Source organism: Pongo abelii, chromosome 23, assembly GCF_028885655.2.
Source record: "Pongo abelii isolate AG06213 chromosome 23, NHGRI_mPonAbe1-v2.0_pri, whole genome shotgun sequence".
NCBI classification, from domain to species: domain Eukaryota; kingdom Metazoa; phylum Chordata; class Mammalia; order Primates; family Hominidae; genus Pongo; species Pongo abelii.
Window position 1 is genome coordinate 29,686,300 of NC_085929.1, and position 17,391 is coordinate 29,703,690.

Here is a 17,391-nt window from a genome sequence, read left to right on the forward strand (position 1 = left end):
GTAAAGGCCTGTTCCTTGTAGATGGTGCCACCTACGTGTCCTCACATGGTGGAAGGAACAGAAAGGGCATGAACACTGCTTTTACATGACAGAAGAACAGAAGGGCAAAAAAATGACCTATGCTAGTTTCCTCCAGCCCTTTTATAAGGCAGTAGTTCACTGATGAGGGCAGAGCCCTCCTGAATTCACAAAAGGCCACATTTCTTATTTATTTATATTTTTGTTGTGGATATCTTCTGCACCCATCTCTTCATACCACCACAATGGAGATTAAGTTTGAACATAAATTTTGGAGAGGATACCATAGCACCTGCCTTCAGGAAGCTTGCCGTCTAGAGAGTGGCTTGATGCTATTGTTACTTTTGCCAAGCACTGTGAAGGAAACGAATAGGATGCTGTGAAGGAGAGTCCCCTCGTTTCTCAAAGGCTTAGTCAGAAAAACCTCTAAGAAGAGATTTTGAGCTGGGACCTGAATGACTAGAAGGGACACAACCTTGAGAACAGCAGCCGGGAGAGAATTTCAGACAGAGGGATCCTCACGTGCAGACGCCTTGGGGTAGAATGAAGCCTTGATGAGTTCACAGGTTAACTAGACCACAGGTGAGGGCGGCCAAGATGAGGCTGGCGGGCCAGGTTAGGCAGGGCCCCGGTAAGGGGTGAGACCCCTTATTCCAAGAGCAGTGGGAAACTGAATGGGAATCCCTACGGCTGCTGTATGTAGAGGTGGGAGAGGTGCTGGGAGTAGAATCTGGGGCAGGGACAGGCAGGGGTCAGTGCCACTGAATCCTTGGCAGTGATAGCAGGGGAACATGTGAGCGCCTTGAGTGAACGGCCTGGGTATCTTTTGGAGGCATCTGGGTTAAGAGGAAGGAAGAGAATGAGGCCTCAGTCCAGCCTGGGCTTAGCATACCAGGCCCCAGCTGGGGGCAGGTTCACATTATTAGCATCTGCAAAGGACTTTATAGACGTTCTTGTCCTTAGGGTTCACATCACCCTGCAGGCTGGCGGCTGGTAGTACATTTCACAGAGGAAGAAGCAGGCACAAAGAGGCCAGGCAACTCAGCTAGCAGGTGGCCTGCTTTGCTCATGCCATTGTGCCTTCCATGGGCCCTGCTGCACATGGAGTAGAAAGACACCAGGAGCAGTGATAGGTCCCTGCCTCCTGGGAACGTATAAGCAACACAGGAGGGCACAGACAAGCTCAATGCAAGGGCTGCATCCTAGGAGGCAAAGCGTGAACTCAAGCCCAGAGAAGTACAGATGAGTGAAAGGGTGTAGCCAGTCTGTGATCAGGGAAGGCCCTGGAAATGGTGGCCTCTGAGCCAGGCCTTGAAGGCTGGGGAAGGTCAGACATAGGAAGGGAGGAACTTGGGATTCAAAGCCTGGTAGGTTGGAAAGGCCAGGACAGATCCCAGGACTAGTGAGTGGCCATCTTAGCTGGCGCACGCAGGGAAGTGAGGGGAACTGGGGCTGGCACAGCAGGAGGACTCCTGGGGTGGCTCTACACAGAGCTGGTCACACAGTCCAGGAGAGACCTGCCAGATGGGGAAACAATGTGGGCTGGGTTTTCACGTGCTGAATGAATGTCATGAGTGAGTAACAGCAGAGATAAGTCTCTTCCTCTTTAGACTTTGAACTTTGTCCAGGTTCATGAGGTGGCTACGGAGGAGGGTCCTGCATGCCACATGCCCATTTGCCCCACCTCAGGGCCTTAGCACATGCTGTTCCCCCATCCCCTCTAAGGCACACCCCCCCTGTTTCCCCCAGCCTAGGCCTCTATTTTGCTATGTTTGCTTATTTTTGCTATCCACCAGGAGAGTGACTTTGTGTCACTCACTGCTGTATCTCCAGTACACACACCAGGTACTTACTAGGCTTTTGGGAAATATTTGTTGACTGAATGACTGAATCAGACCAAAGTCCCCCTGTTTAGGGCTGGCCAGACTCATTCCAGCAAGAGGAAGTCAGCTGCCCAGCCCGCAGCCAGCCAGCAGTGGCACAGTTGGGACTGGAACACTAGGTCAGGCCCTTTCTGCACCACCTCACAGCCTGGCAAAGACAGACCGAGAGGTCACGCAGGGTTGGTGGGGGATGGAGCTCACAAGAATATTCCATATGCTGCATAGCTTACGTGACAGTTCCCTTCTCCTGGCCATGGTCTCACACCCTGGTGGTCCTGGGGTCTTTGGAGTCAAGCAAACCTCCAGGGGCCTCATGAACTCAGATACATTATCCGCTGAGTGCCTCCCATGTGTCAGCCCTGGAATGAAAGCAGGAAACAAAACAGCCCCTGCTGACCAGGCGGGATGGCTCACGCCTGTAATCCCAGCACTTTGGGAGGCTGAGGTGGATCACCTGAGGTCAGGAGTTCGAGACCAGCCATGGAGCCATGGACAACATGGTGAAACCCCATCTCTACTAAAATTACAATAATTAGCTGGGCATGGTGGCACGTGCCTGTGGATTACAGGCTACTTGGTTGGCTGAGAGGCAGGAGATTACTTGCCACCCGGGAAGCGGAGGTTGCAGTGAGCCGAGATCATGCCATTGCACTCCAGCCTGGGCGACAGAGCGAGACCCCGTTGAAAAAAAAAGAAAAAGACCCTGTCCCTCCTCCTCAGAGCTCCCACCAAAAGAAGGACTTTGAGTAGGCATGGTGGGCAGTGAGTGCACAGGTGGGTCACTGGGCCTGAGAGGGGTAACACTGGAGAAGCGACATCCAAGGGCAGGAGTTAGCTCAGGCACCTGGGAAGCCAGCTATGTCCAGGCAGAGGAACCAGGTGTGCAAAGACCCCCGGGGTGTGAGGGATTATGACAAGCAAAGGCAAGGGTGCAGAGGGTGCTAGGGCAGCAGTCATGGAGGTATTGTTTTAAGGAATGTGGGACCCAGCTCACTGGAGGATTTTCAGTTGGGCTGACCTGCTCTGGCCGGTGTTTTGGGGAGATCACTGCTGTTGTAGGAGCCTGGATTTGAGGGGATTCCTGAAGGATTGTGGGAAGGTCCCTGAGCAGCCCCTGCAGGGTCTAGGCAGGAGGCAGTGACACTGGCTCCCATGAGGGTGGCAGTGGTGGGCTCTGTGCTGAGGGTCTGTGACCTCCTTCTGTTTCTGCACAGGGGACTTTGTGCAGCTGCCTGTGCCCATCATCCAGCAGCTCTACCACTGGGACTGTGGCCTGGCCTGCTCCAGGATGGTGCTGCGGTGAGTGGGGCCAGGGCTGGGGGCCCAGGTGCTCCCCATCTACATCTTCTGCTCTGGCTTGGGAGAGACCTGGGTGGGATCGATTGTCCATGTAGCTGTCTTTGGTTGGGGCTTGCAGGAGGCCGAGCTTCTACCTGGTCCTAGTCCCATCTGCAAAAGCGAGCAAGGGGTGGACCAGGTCTTCCAGGTCTCCATGATAGTAATGCCTGGGGGCTTGGGGAGGCCAGGAAGTCCCAAGTGCCCAGGCCTGTCCTACAAGGCAGTTCTGTGACTGGGACAGGAGGCCCTCCACCCCCCAGCCTCTGGCTCCTGGGAGAATGGGGTGCTGACCGTTAAGCTGAGGCTGTGTGAATATCACAGAAATCTGGACAGTGAGAGCCAAGAGGGACTGTAGCCGTCACCTTATACAAGAGTTTTTCATTTGGCTTCCTGGAACCCCAGGGCAGCTGCATCTTCATCTGTTTTACATCCTGGAAATCCCAGCAAGATAAAATTCAACAAAAGGGTTCTGTGCCTAAAACTTTGAAAACCGCTGATGTGATCAGGGACCTCATCTTAGAGATGAAGCTAAAGAGGCCAGAGAAGACAATGACTTGCCCAAGGTCGCAGCCCACAAGACACGAGAGATGTGAGAAGCAGAGTCCAGGCCTGCAACTCTGGAGCCAGGACGGTGCCCCAGGCAGCCTGGGCAGTGTGTGGGCAGGACCTAGGGTCTCATGATGAAGGAGGGAGACTTCTGGGGAATGGGACCTCTGACGGGGCTCTGGGGCCAGCGGGTGGAGGGTAACTCGGACCAGTTGACCCTCAACAGCAAGCTGAGCTCCCCAGCGCATCTGCCTGCAGGTACCTGGGCCAGCTGGACGACAGTGAGTTTGAGAGAGCCCTGCAGGAGCTGCAGCTGACAAGGAGCATCTGGACCATTGACCTGGCCTACCTGATGCACCACTTTGGCGTGAGGCACCGCTTCTGTACCCAGACCCTGGGCGTCGACAAGGGCTACAAGAACCAGGTGAGTGACCAGCCACCAGGCCTTCCCATGTGGGGCCACACAGAGGTATAAGGCCACCTGGTTCCAGTAGTTGGAAGAGGGAACAGTCAAGGGCTAGACACCCAGGTAGATACCCAGGTGTGCAGAGACCAGGGAGCAGCAGCAGAGAGGCTATAGGCAGGATTTGGGAGCCAGTCAGAGCAGGTGCCCTTGCAGGCTGGCCTGCCCAGAGGATCTGAGTACTAAGTCCTGGTTCCTGTCCGCCTGCCTTCTACAGCCCTCAGAATGTGCAGAGGCCACTTCCTACGTTCTTTCCTACTGTCCTCAGCACAAGGCAGGCCCAGGGCCTCTGAGAACATCACTGACCTCATCTAGCCATCATTTGCACATTTTTTTACTTTTCACCAGGAGAGCCAGCTTTTAAGCTGTATAATTGGTAGTCTAGAAGAAAACCAAAATACCATCTTTTCTTTTTTTTGCCTTTTGAAAAATAATGCCAACATAGCCATGCCAGCAAAGTGTGTTCCGTGGACCACACGTAGCTAAGCCAAGCTGTAGCTGAGCTGTCCCAGGTGGCTCAGCCTCATCCCCCTTGCTTATTCGCTACGGGCTCCTGCTCATGCCTGCCAGAGTGTATAAGCCCAAGGGTGATCGATCCTCCCTAGAGAGCTGACCTGAGCCCAGCTGCCTACCCCTCTCTCAAGCATCGTCCTCATGCCTCTGTGTGGTCCTGCTTCCCTGCTCCTGCTTAGGACAGACAGCTTTCTGATCTGGCTTGCTGCATGTACCGTCTGCCCTGGCAGGTGGGGCTACTCTGCCCTCCTGCTATCTCTGCCCCTGTAACACGCTCTTGAGTTCCTTCATCTAAATGGAGTGAAGGCAGCCTGGGTGGTGGCCACTCCATCCCCCTCTTCTCTGTTCAGTCCTTCTACAGGAAGCACTTTGACACAGAAGAGACCCGGGTGAATCAGCTGTTTGCACAAGCCAAGGCCTGCAAGGTGCTAGTGGAGAAATGGTGAGCCCCCCAACCTTCCTACCTGCCCTTCCTCTCACGCCTGCTCACCCACAGATCTGCAGTGGGGAGGCCTCGGGATGGTGTTCAGGAAAAAGGCTGGGACTCTGGAGCCAGGCAGAACTGGCTACCCGGGTGGCTGTGGGCACTGACTTGCCCCCTTGAGCCTTGGTTTATGGAGATCACTGGGGCTACATGACCCAGGCTCTGACCAGGGGTGGATCCTGAGCAGGTGCTGGAGGGATAGGTGAGTGAGAGAGATTGCACCCAGCCCTTGGGCTGCTTGCAGAAAGACAGCATGGGACAGAACACAGGACCCCTAGTGAAAGGGCGATGGCCTAAGAGGAATGTGCTGGTGCAGTGATTGACAAGGGATGGGGAGCAGGGAGGACCCAGTGTGTAAGGGCTGCTGTGACCTTACAAGGGCCTCCCCTTCTCATCTGTATGCATTGGGGCTGGATTCAGGAAGACCCTGGGTGCAGTTTGCCCAGATATGGGTCGCATTCTTTTCTGGGCTACATGGGAGTGGGGCTCAGACCTGCTGCCTCTAGGTCCTGGACAGGATCTTCTCAGATTTTCCCTTTCTTTGCGGATTTATATTTTCATTATTGACGTACTATAATCACATGATAGGTGATTTAGAAAATGGGGGGTTGGGGGCCGGGTGCGATGGCTCACGCCTGTAATCCCAGCACTTTGGGAGGCTGAGGTGGGCGGATCACGAGGTCAGGAGATCGAGACCATCCTGGCTAACACGGTGAAACCTCGTCTCTACTAAAAATACAAAAAATTAGTCGGGTGTGGTGGCGGGCGCCTGTAGTCCCAGCTACTCGGGAGGCTGAGGCAGGAGAATGGTGTGAACCCAGGAGGCAGAGCTTGCAGTGAGCCGAGATCGCGCCACTGCACTCCAGCCTGGGCGACAGAGAGAGACTCTGTCTCAAAAAAAAAAAAAAAAAAAAATATGAGGGGGTGGGATTTCCATTCGTACTATGACCACATGGGCACGTGTTGGAAGGAAAGGCAGCAAATGTTTATTTAGCAGCCCTCAACAGGTGCTGTCTCCTTGAGTGGGAAAGCTGTTGCTATCTCTGTTTCTCGGGGGAGGAAACTGAGGATGAGAGAGACACCCAAGGTCACCCCCAGCATCTTGGCCATGCCATGATCTGAACCCATGCTTGTTATTCCTTGAAGCCTGTAGTTTTTCCTTCCAGCCAAGCCCCTGCTTTTTCCCTGTAGCTGAAATCCCACTCCTGTGCACTGCCACTGGGAACTCAGCCAACTATTTTGTTTCAAAGACCAATTGGAAAAATGGCATGTTTCCTCAGCCAAGGCAGCAATCCAAACTGCCACGTGACTCAGCTGTGGCTGAAATTGGGCCAGGCCACGTGGTACTGATGCTGCCACTCCTAAGGAAGGCCCCAAGTGGGTGAGCAGCCCCTCCAACAAAGATGCAGGAGTCCCTGGCCTAGAGCTCCCCCTGCCCACAGCCCCATCTGCCCTCTGTCCCTCTGGGTGTTTTCTTTTCTTTTTTTTTTTTTTTAAGAGAGGGGGGTCTTACTCTGTCATACAGGCTGTAGTGCTGTGGTGCAATATTGCAATATAGCTCACTGCTACAGCCCCAGGCTTAAGTGATCTTCTTGCCTCAGTCTCTCGAGTAGCTGGAACCACAATCTGATACCACCATGCCCCACGCCTGGTAAATTTTTAAATGTTTTTGTAGAGACAGGGCACTGCTGTGTTGCCCAGGCTGGTCTTTAATTCCTAGGCTCAAGCAATCCTTCCACTTTGGCCTCCCAAAGCACTGGGATTACAGGCGTGAGCCACTGTGCCCAGCCCTGCTCTAGGTTTTCATTTGGATTTGCTGCCTAGTGGAAGGCACAGGATGGGGCAGCGCCTTCTGCCAGTGAGGGAGGCTCCAGGTAGATGTCATTGCTGAACTGGAGCTCCCCTGGAAGCAGTGTGGCCCAGCCCTTCCTGGGCAGCCCCTTCTGCCACCAGGAGCCTTAGAAAAAAAGTAAAATAGCTCTTTCAGAGAAGCATTTGGTTTTGAAAGTGTCTGAGCCATGCTTGGCTCAGATTTGGGGGATTAGATTGGGCTGGCAGTTTTCAATGTAAACCACACATGATTTAGGATAGAGAAGAGACAGGGCTGGGCAAAAAGAATTCACTAACCAGGCTGGGGCACAGTAGGAGGATAGTTTCTGTGTGCTGCTCTAGTGGCCCTTGACTGGACCCACCTGGAGCTGAATTGCTCCCCCGTGAAGGGCCTGATAGGGCCAGCTCATCTTTGTGCACATTCAGACACACACACACCCCCACCACCGGTCTCCTGCTTGGCTCTAGGCTGAGCCTGGGCTACAGTGACAGAGCAGGGAGTTCAGGGCAAAGGGAAAAGGAGCCGATCCCCAAGCTTTGTAACAGAGAAACAGGCACAAGCAGGGATCCATTTGAGGGATGGGGAATGGGGGCCCAGCAGCACCAGCTGATCCCCCTCCTGCCCACAGCACAGTGAGTGTGAAGGACATCCAGGCACATCTGGCTCAGGGCCATGTGGCCATCGTGCTGGTGAACTCGGGGGTGCTGCACTGTGACCTGTGCTCCAGCCCTGTCAAGTACTGCTGCTTCACCCCCAGTGGCCACCGCTGCTTCTGCCGCACTCCTGACTACCAGGGCCACTTCATCGTGCTGCGTGGCTACAACCGGGCCACTGGCTGCATCTTCTACAACAACCCAGCCTATGCCGACCGTGAGTGCTGGGTGGGGTGGGTGAGGCAGAGTGGTCCACATTCACTGTTCTGTATGCCCAGTGCCCACGATTCCCACCCATTCAATCTAGTGTGGCCAGGGCCTCCCTCCCTACATTTTCCCCAAAGCCCCTGCTCCTCCTGGGCTCTTGTCACTGGGGCCACCCCTCAGGCCATGCAGGCATATCTGCCGCAAACTGTGCCAGCCTCCTCTACACCCTGGCCACCCCTCCCTCCCACACCACAGGCCCCACGCCACTGCGCAGGTCCCTGCCTTACCCTTTCATGCTGCCCAGGCTGCACCCCTCCCCCAGCCACCAGGATGGCCAGCACATTCCTCAGAAAAGCCCGGCCAGACCCAGCCCCTGCTCTAGACCCATCCTGGCCTGCCTACTGCCCTCCGGGCACAGGGAAGGGCTGCCCTGACTCTCATAGACTGGATTCACATAGACAGCCCCTGGACGCCCTGATCACGTAGACTTACCCCGTCTATGTGGCCTGGAGCACGTTTCTTCCCCTCTCTGGGCCTTTCTCCAACTGCTCTACTGGGGAGGAGTCAGAGAAAGCACATGAAGACCAGGATGGGCAAGGAGGGCTTCCTGGGGGTGGAGGACTTGAGTTGAGGAATGGCCATGCGGATGGGACACAGACCTCACCCAGCTCCCCTGGGCACTGTGTCGGTGGGGTAGGTGCTCTCTCACAACCCACTGACCCCATTCTGCCTTCCCCACCCCCAGCAGGAATGTGCAGCACCAGCATCAGTAACTTTGAGGAGGCCAGAACCAGCTATGGCACAGATGAGGACATCCTCTTTGTCTACTTGGACAGCTGACAGCAGGAGCCTGGTGTGCCTAGGCCCTCAGACCCCATCCCCACCCCAGCCGGGCCCACTCAGGATGCCCTGGCCCAGGCCTGGGGCTGCTGGGGTTGGAATGTGGAACTGCAGCCTCAGCCCATCTGGCAGAGCCCAAGGAACTCTGGGAGACTGTGGCACAGCTGCTTTGTCTGCCAGTGCCATGTGTTGTCATGTCACTCACCCCAAGCACCTGCTGGCTGCTGGAAGCATACCCCAAGACCCCAAGCCTTGACTCCAGCTGTGCCCACAGGAAGTCCAGTCCCGACAGTGCCCTTGTTGCCTTTGAGCCAGATCCATGGCAATGGTCTCCTCACAGACCGCAGGACTGAGCCTGGAGAGAGAAGTCGCTTGACGCATGCCACTTGTCAGGACAGTATGTGAGTGTCTGGAGACAGCATAGCTGACCCCAATCCCCCAGGGCTGAGGAACCCTCCAGGCCCCTCTCTCCTGGAAGTGCTGCATATGCCCCTGTGCCCAGTGGTTGATGACACCACCACCTCCTGCCTACCCATGGGCCCAAGTTTCTGTGGCTCGTTACAGGGCATCTGGCCCCTGCCACCCAGCATAGACACACCTCACAGCTGCCCTGCCATGCAGAGCCTTGGCCGCTGGAGACTCTTAAACCCCCACAGTCCTCCAGGTCCTCCAGCTCTGTCAGATGGAGGGCTCTCGGGGGTGTGGCCTGGGCCTAGATCCCACTGGTAGGCCTCGTGGCTGGCAGCAGTGTGTGCTCTGGGAATAAACAGCTGCCCTAGCCCCACAGGGATCCCTGCACCCAGGAGGCCTCCTGACACCAGCCTAAATCCTAACAGCAGGGTCTGTCCTCTGAGTGTGGGGAGCCCCTAGTCCTTTAAGGTTGGCTGCTAAGGCCTGTGCTCCAAAGCAGTGGGCGGGGGCAGCCTGCAGCTGCCCACCCAACCTGGTCTTCACACCAGGTTGCACAGGATACTGGGTCTCGTCTATCTTGACGGAGAAGAGGGGTTCCTGCCCAGGATCTTACAACACAGCAAGTAGCATAGAGCTCTTTCCTTCCTCTTTTTTTTTGGGGGGGTTGGGGTCAGGGGTTGTTTCTTTGAGATTTAAGTTTTCATTTTTGAGGGGTAATCACCTTCAAGTAAAACAGTAATAGCAAGAGTGAAGGTACTTTGGAACCACTAACACCTTTGCACAGGGCAGTTAGCCAGCTCAAGTTCTTTTTCAGAGAAAGGGACTTGGCCAGCTTTTTAACTACCTGCCCCTTCACCTCTCAGACGAGGCAGCTGGCCCAGTCTTGGGAGTCTGCCCAGGACACTGGTGGAGCTGGGTCTTGAACCCCAGTCTGCACCTAAAAAACTAAAGGAAATGGATCTTTTTTTTTTTTTTTTGAGATGGAGACTCACTCTGTTGCCCAGGCTGGAGTGCAGTGGCACGATCTTGGCTTACTACAACCTCCGCCTCCTGGGTTCAAGCGATCCTCCTGCCTCAGCCCCCCAGTAGCTGGGACTACAGGTGCGTGCCACCATGCCCGGCTAATTTTTTTGTATTTTTAGTAGAGACCGAGTTTCGCCATGTTGGCCAGGCTGGTCTCGAACTCCTGAGCTCAGGTGATCCACCTGCCTCGGCCTCCCAAAGTGGGAAATGGGTCATTTTCAAAGGGGCAACAGTGATACCATCCCTGCACTCCTGGGTCCTGCTCTTCCAGTGCCCAAGGTATGGCATGGTGGCAGCTGTGCCCCTGCCCATTGCTTTGGAGCGCAGATGACTCTGGGGGCAGAGGTGGGCTCTGTTTAGGAGGGCAGTCAGACCACCCAGCCAAATTGCTTCTCAACCCTAGACAAAGCCTTTGGTCAAGAGGGAGGTGCTGTTAGGTGGGCAGCCCTTCTGGGTTTCAGAGACCGGTGTTGGCTCTAGACTGGTCTCATCTCCATTGCCTTAATGCCAGGTGGCCCAGGAGTACCCATGCACAGCAGCTGTGGGGTGTGGGCATCTTCAGGTGGTGTTCTGGTAAAATTGTTGGAATAGCTGTATGAAGGAAACCAGTGGGAGGAAATGAAGTTTTCAGGATGGTGGGATGTGATTCAGACAGTGCACATGCTGTTAGGGCTGTCCCTAGGGAGTGGCCTTCATGGAGGGTGGTAACAGCACCTTAGTCCATCCAAAATGTTTAGAAACACCCAATCTCTGGTCCCAGAGGATGGCTTGTCAGGGCATGCCACAAGTTAAAGGTCACCTGCCTGTAAGATGAATGAGAAAGCTGCCCCTTCTCAAGACCCATCTGCCTAGGGAGGGTCACAGAGGCAGAATGTAAGACACACTGTGTTGCATTCTTGCACAAGTCATGAAAATGGGGCCAGAGAGAGAGCCTGGACATCAGGGACTTTTGCCCACAGCACATGACACCCACAGCTGCCCAGCCTGTCCACATGCTGGGGACCAGCACAGCACCTGAAGCCATGTGGGACAGTGGGCTTTGTTCATTCTAGCCACGGGGATGAAAGGGATCTTTTGCATTGCAGAGATTTTATATATATTTTGTTTGTAATGAGCCATTCTCAATAAACATTATTCTCACTGCAAGATGGTGGTAGCCCCTCGCTGGGCTTTGTGAAGCTGTGTTGATCTGCAGAATTCCTGTCCCCTCCCAAGTTCTCAGCATGAGCACATGGGAACCCAGGTCCTTGTCTTGCCATACCCAGTTTAGCTGGGACTGGAATCCTGTTTTCTGTTTTCTAGGGCCGTATCCATCCTGTTCAGGCCTGGATACTTGTGCCTGTCCTGGACAGGCAGTACTAGCGGTAGAAGAGCCTCGGGGCTCAGCTCAAGTGAACTGCAACAAATGCAACTACAGGAGACACAACAGAATGAGGGAGATGTTGAAGCAGGAGAGACGAAAGTGGGTGGGATGGTGAGTGCTGGGTGGAGCTGGCTGCTCAGAGCGTGCAGAGTTGGGGTTGAGGTAGGCAGACCAAGAGTGCAGTAGCGCGATCTCAGCTCACTCCAACCTCCACCTCCTGGGTTGAAGCAATTCTCCTGCCTCGGTCTCCCGAGTAGCTGGGATTACAAGCACACATGACCACGCCCGGCTAATTTTTGTATTCTTAGTAGACACAGATTTTACCATGATGTTGGCCAGGCTGCTCTCGAACTCCCAGCCTCAAGTGATCTGCCTGCCTCAGTCTCCCAAAGTGCTGAGATTACAGGCATGAGCCACTGTGCCTGGCCAATGTCATCACTTTTAAAGAAGCACTTCTGTTCCTTCCCATCCTCCCTCAAACACATCATCTTGTCTGTCTCCACTGCTATAGCCCCAGTATCTGACACCTAGTAGATGTTCAATAAATGTGAGTGAATGGATAGTAGGCTGAAACAATACCTGTTTCAGCAGCTTTCCTGTACTTTTCAGAACTAAAAGTAATCATTGAAGGGGAGGCAGAAGGCCGGGCGCGGTGGCTCATGCCTGTAATCCCAGCACTTTGGGAGGCCAAGGCGGGCAGATCACCTGAGGTTGGGAGTTCACGACCAGCCTGACCAACATGGAGAAACCCTATCTCTACTAAAAATACAAAATTAGCCGGGCGTGGTGGCGCATGCCTGTAATCCCAGCTACTCAGGAGGCTGAGGCAGGAGAATTGCTTGAACCCGGGAGGCGGAGGTTGTGGTGAGCTGAGATCACATCATTGCACTCCAGCCTGGGCAACAAGAGCGAAACTCTGTCTCAAAAAAATAATAATAAAGGGGAGGCAGAATTTGAATCCTTTGATGTCACCCAGGATTCAGGAGACACTCTCTCCTACATGGTGGAAGGAGCAAGATGTACTGCCCATTAGAAAAGCTTCAGGTGACCAAGTGTGGTTCATGCCGGTAATCCCAGCACTTTGGGAGGCAAAGGCTGGAGGATCACTTGAGGCTAGAAGTTCCAAGACTTGTGTGGGGCCGGGCACAGTGGCTCATGCCTGTAATCCTAGCACTTTGAGAGGCTGAGGTAGGTGGATCATTTGAGCCCAGGAGTTTGAGACTAGCCTGGGCAGCATGGCAAAACCCTGTCTCTACAAAAAATTAGCCGGGCATGGTGGCATGTGCCTCAGGAAGCTGAGGTGACAGGACCTCCTGAGCCCAGGAGGTCAAGGCTGCAGTGAGCTGTGATCATGCCACTGTACTCCAGCCTGGGCAACAAGGCAAGACCCTGTCTCAAACAAACAAAAAATGGCCAGGCATGGTGACTAACACCTGTAATCCCAACCTTGGAAGGCTAAGGCAGGCAGATCACTTGAGCTCAGGAGTTTGAGACTAGTCTGGGCAACATGGTGAAAGCTCATCTCCACCAAAAATACAAAAAATTAGCCAGGCATGGTGGTGCACACCTGTGGTCCCAGCTACTCGGGAACCTGAGGTGTGAAGACGCTTGAGCCCGGGAGGTCAAGGCTGCAGTGAGCCATGATTAAACCACTGCACTGCAGCCTAGGTGACAGAGTGAGACCTTCTCACTTAAAAAAAAAACAAAACTTTTTTTTAAAAAAAACTTCATGTTATTTAAACTTAGGATTCCCCTCTTATTACAGGTTTCTGCAAGTGCAGGTGTCCCCTGGCCTCCAACCCCCCTGGATGGAGAATCAGTGCAAGAAAATGCGGGCACTCTGGCTTTACGTCTAGTCTGAGTCAGCGAAGAACAAAATCCCTGGGGCCTCAACCAGAAAGCAATGTGGCTATGGAGTCAAGGGATCCCCAAAGCTGAAATAAATAGAGTCAGTAATGATGGCCTTACCACTTGATACAGGGCTGTGGGTGGGCTGAAAATATTGGAAACTCATTTGTTTGAGCCACAAATTGCTGCCACACTCTGAACCTAGAAGTAAGTGTGCCCTCATTTAATGGCACAGAACCAGTCTCTTGCCCACAAGTCTCTTGCCCACAATCCCTGGTCCCTCACTTATTCTCTACCTCAACCTCAGCTGCTTCAAGGAGAAATGATAAGGGACAGGGATGAGGTCTCCCTGTCCTCAAGGGGGACACCAAAGGCCGTGAGCACCTGAGTATGCTAAGGTACACTGGTGACAAAAGTGCCTTGAAACTTGTATGTCTCTTGGATAAGGGTGCATAAGCCACCATCCTACCTGGTCTCATGGGGGAAAGGGAATTTCCAAATTCAACTGACAGGGTTTGGGCAAGTTTCACAGTGCAGAGAGAAAAAGCCAAGTGCTGTAGGGCCCTGTGGGACAATTCGAAGTCTTGGTTTTGTTGCATCTATACCTGAATCTGTGGTAGGAACTGATGCTTCTCCTTCCAGCCCTGAAGTGCCAAAGGGAGAAGGTTCTCTCAGTCAATGCCAGTGGGATAAGCTCCCCTGCCATTTACCTGCCGTGGGTGAGTCAGGGTTTAACTCAGTCCCTCTGCCCTCTGATGTCCAAAACTTTCACCATACAGATGACGTCCTCTTGGATGGCAAGTCAACAGTCCCAGTGCTGGAGATCCTGATCATAGTGTTACCACATCTCCACCAGCAGCAGGGACTGACAATCCCTGACAAAATTCCATTTCTTGGAATACAACTGCTGATTCACAATTTTTTTTTTTTTTTTTTTTTGAGATGCAGTCTTGCTCTGTCGCCTGGGCTGGAGTGCAGTGGTGCAATCTCGGCTCACTGCAACCCCTGCCTCCCAGGTTCAAGTGATTCTTCTGCTTCAGCCTCCCAAGTAGTGGGGATTACAGGCACATGCCACCACACCCAGCTAACTTTTGTATTTTGAGTAGAGACGGAGTTTTACCATGTTGGCCAGGCTGGTCTTGAACTCCTGGCCTCAAGCAATCCGCCAGCCTTGGCCTCCCAAAGTGCTGGGATTACATGCGTGAGCCACTGCACTCGGCCAATTCACAATGTTTAATCCTTCCAGGAGTCAAGGAAAAGCTGCTGGTGGTCCTTCCACCACCACCACCAAAAAAAGAAGGCCCTGCACCTTCTCAGACTCCTTGGGTATTGGAGACAGCATATACCTCACTTGGGCATCCTACTTGGTCCTTTACGTCTGCTAACTTGCCAACCAGCACCCTTTAGAGCAGTGCCCAGGCCAGAAAGCTGTATTGGAAGCTGTCCAGCAAGCCCACTCTCTACCTGTGGGTCCTCACAACCCAATGATCCCTTTAAGCTATGTAAGTCTCTGTGACTAATTTTGCTAATTGGAACGTTTGGCAAAGGGAAGCAGACTGTACCCAGAGGTGCCCCTGTTTTGGACTTACTGCCTGTCTCCCTGACAGTGGCCAGGGACACCTCTTTTGAAAAGCTTACTATCTGGGTTCTTACAACAGAATACCTGACCCACGAAAGGCTGGCTTTTATGGAATGTACGTGTACTTAAGATGGAAACGGTATATTTAAGAACACAGCTAGTCTAGCCCTTCTGACATTGCAGTTTTACATGAAAAAACTGGCAGCTAACCCTTTGGGGGACACTTACATCCCCCTCTCCACCAAAGCAAAGTCACTGGGGTCAACAGGAACCTCAGTTCTCAGGGGTTCTCCTAAATGCCAGGGCCTGGTTCACTGATGGTCTGATGAAGTGGAAGCTTCCTGGTGTCCACAGGGCTGCTGTGGCTGCTCACCCTCAGAAGCAGCTGCGCAGAACAGAAAATGGGTGAGTAACTGCTCAGTAGGCCCTGAGCCAGTACTCCTCTTGGTAACCCTTGTTATATTTTTACTGACTCTTAGGGTGTTGCCAATGGCCTAGGTGTTTGGTCTGACACTTAGAAAACCTCAACTGGCAGATTAAAGACACCCATCTTTGGGGTCATGAACTATGGAAATAAGTTTTGGCTGTGATTGCTCTGTCTGGGTCACACATGTAGATGTCCATGGTTGAAGCCTGTTCTCTGATAAGACCAACTGAAATAAGGCTGTTGAGGGAGACTGCACTAGCTATATTGCCACTGGGATCCATCATTGTGCCGGACATGGCAACACATCCACCATCATGGACTGGGCACAATGGAAAAGACTATGTGTGTGTGTGTGTGTGTGCGGGGGCGGGGGTTGCCTGTTTTTCTGAGACAGAGTTTCACTCTGTCGCCCAGGCTGGAGTGCAGTGGCACCATCTCGGCTTACTACAACCTCCGCCTCCCGGGTTCAAATGATTCTCCTGCCTCAGCCTCCCAAGTAGATGGGATTACAGGCACGCACAACCATGCCCAGTTAATTTTTGTATTTTTAGTAGAGACAGGGTTTCACCATGTTGGCCAGGCTGGTCTGGAACTCCTGACCTCAAGTGATCCACCTGCCTTGGCTTCCCAAAGTGCTAGGATTACAGGCGTGAGCCACCGCACCCAGCTGGAAAGGACTATTTCTGATGCAGAGGCTACCACCACATACCAGGCTGTGATTCCTACCAAAGGTTGGCCCATTTCTCTTGCATAGGAGGAGGTCATCTTTCACAGGGCATGGCCCCAGCCTGTTCATGGCAGATCAACTTCATTAGACCTTTGACCTCTTGGGGCTATTGGTGGTGCCTTACCGCTGTTGACACTTTTTCAGGTTATTGGATTGTTCCAGTCCTATCAGCCAGCTCTGGGCATACCACTGCAACCCTTGAAACTAATCTGTGTCATGTTTTGGCTCTCTGGACCATCTGCAGTGTGACAATGGTGCACCTTTTATCACAAAAGCCACTCAACAATAGCGGTATTCAAGAGATCTTCCACACTCCTGCCATCATGAGATTCTGGCATTGTTGAGTATTGGAATGGCTTCCTCAAAAATCGGGCCGGGTGCGGTGGCTCATGCCTGTAATCTCAGCACTTTGGGAGACCGAGGCAGGCAGATCACCTGAGGTTGCGAGTTCGAGACCAGCCTGACCAACGTGGAGAAACCCCATCTCTACTAAAAATACAAACATTAGCCGGGTATGGTGGCAGGTACCTGTAATCCCAGCTACTCTGGAGGCTGAGGCAGGAGAATCGCTTGAACATGGGAGGCAGAGGTTGCAGTGACCCGAGATCACGCCACTGCACTCCAGCCTGGGTGACAGAGCAAGAGTCCGTCTCAAAAAAAAAAAAAAAAAAAATCAGCTCAAGGTCTCTGACTCTACTTTTCTCCCTCCCTCCTGGTCCACACACTTTCATAAAGCATTTTGGTTTTTTTTTTGTTTTTCAAGACAGAGTCTCGCTCTGTCGCCCAGACTGGAGTGCAGTGGTGCAATCTTGGCTCTGCCTCTCGAGTTCTGCCATTCTCCTGCCTCAGCCTCCCAAGTAGCTTGGATTACAGTTACATGCCACCACGTCCAGCTAATTTTTGTATTTTTAGTAGAGACAGGGTTTCCCCATGTTGGCCATGCTAGTCTTGAACTCCAGACCTCAAGAGATCCACTCGCCTCAGCCTCCCAAAGTGCTGGGATTAAAGACGTGAGCTACTGCACCCCGCTTTTTCTTTTTCTTTTTTAAGTAGAGATGGGGTCTTGCTATGTTGACCAAGTTGGTCTCGAACTTCTGGCCTCAAGCAGTCCTCCCATCTCAGCAGCCCAAAGTGCTGGGATTTCAGGTATGAGCCAATGCGCCTGGCCCTATTAAAACATTTTGGTCACCAAATGCAGCTGTCTTTAAAAAGGCTACTTCCTAGAAAGGTATATCTG

The 17,391-nt window shown here is 53.1% G+C and overlaps 1 protein-coding gene across 5 annotated transcripts in view; it reads left to right on the forward strand.

The window, feature by feature from the left end:
* GUCD1 (guanylyl cyclase domain containing 1) overlaps positions 1-16,786 on the forward strand; it is a 20,781-nt gene extending 3,995 nt beyond the window's left edge. For 2 of the 5 annotated variants that reach the window (XM_024239819.3, XM_063722780.1), the window contains exons 2-6: positions 3,116-3,200; positions 4,044-4,209; positions 5,112-5,203; positions 7,705-7,946; positions 8,685-11,356. In XM_024239819.3, coding sequence (XP_024095587.1) covers positions 3,116-3,200; positions 4,044-4,209; positions 5,112-5,203; positions 7,705-7,946; positions 8,685-8,776 — 677 coding nt within the window. In that variant the 3' untranslated portion in view covers positions 8,777-11,356. Of the gene's footprint in view, positions 1-3,115; positions 3,201-4,043; positions 4,210-5,111; positions 5,204-7,704; positions 7,947-8,681; positions 11,357-13,338 lie in introns of those variants that run through there. The other 3 variants (XM_002830933.6, XM_024239822.3, XM_063722781.1) reach the window with 2 other exon arrangements.
* Positions 16,787-17,391: the final 605 nt, after the last annotated feature.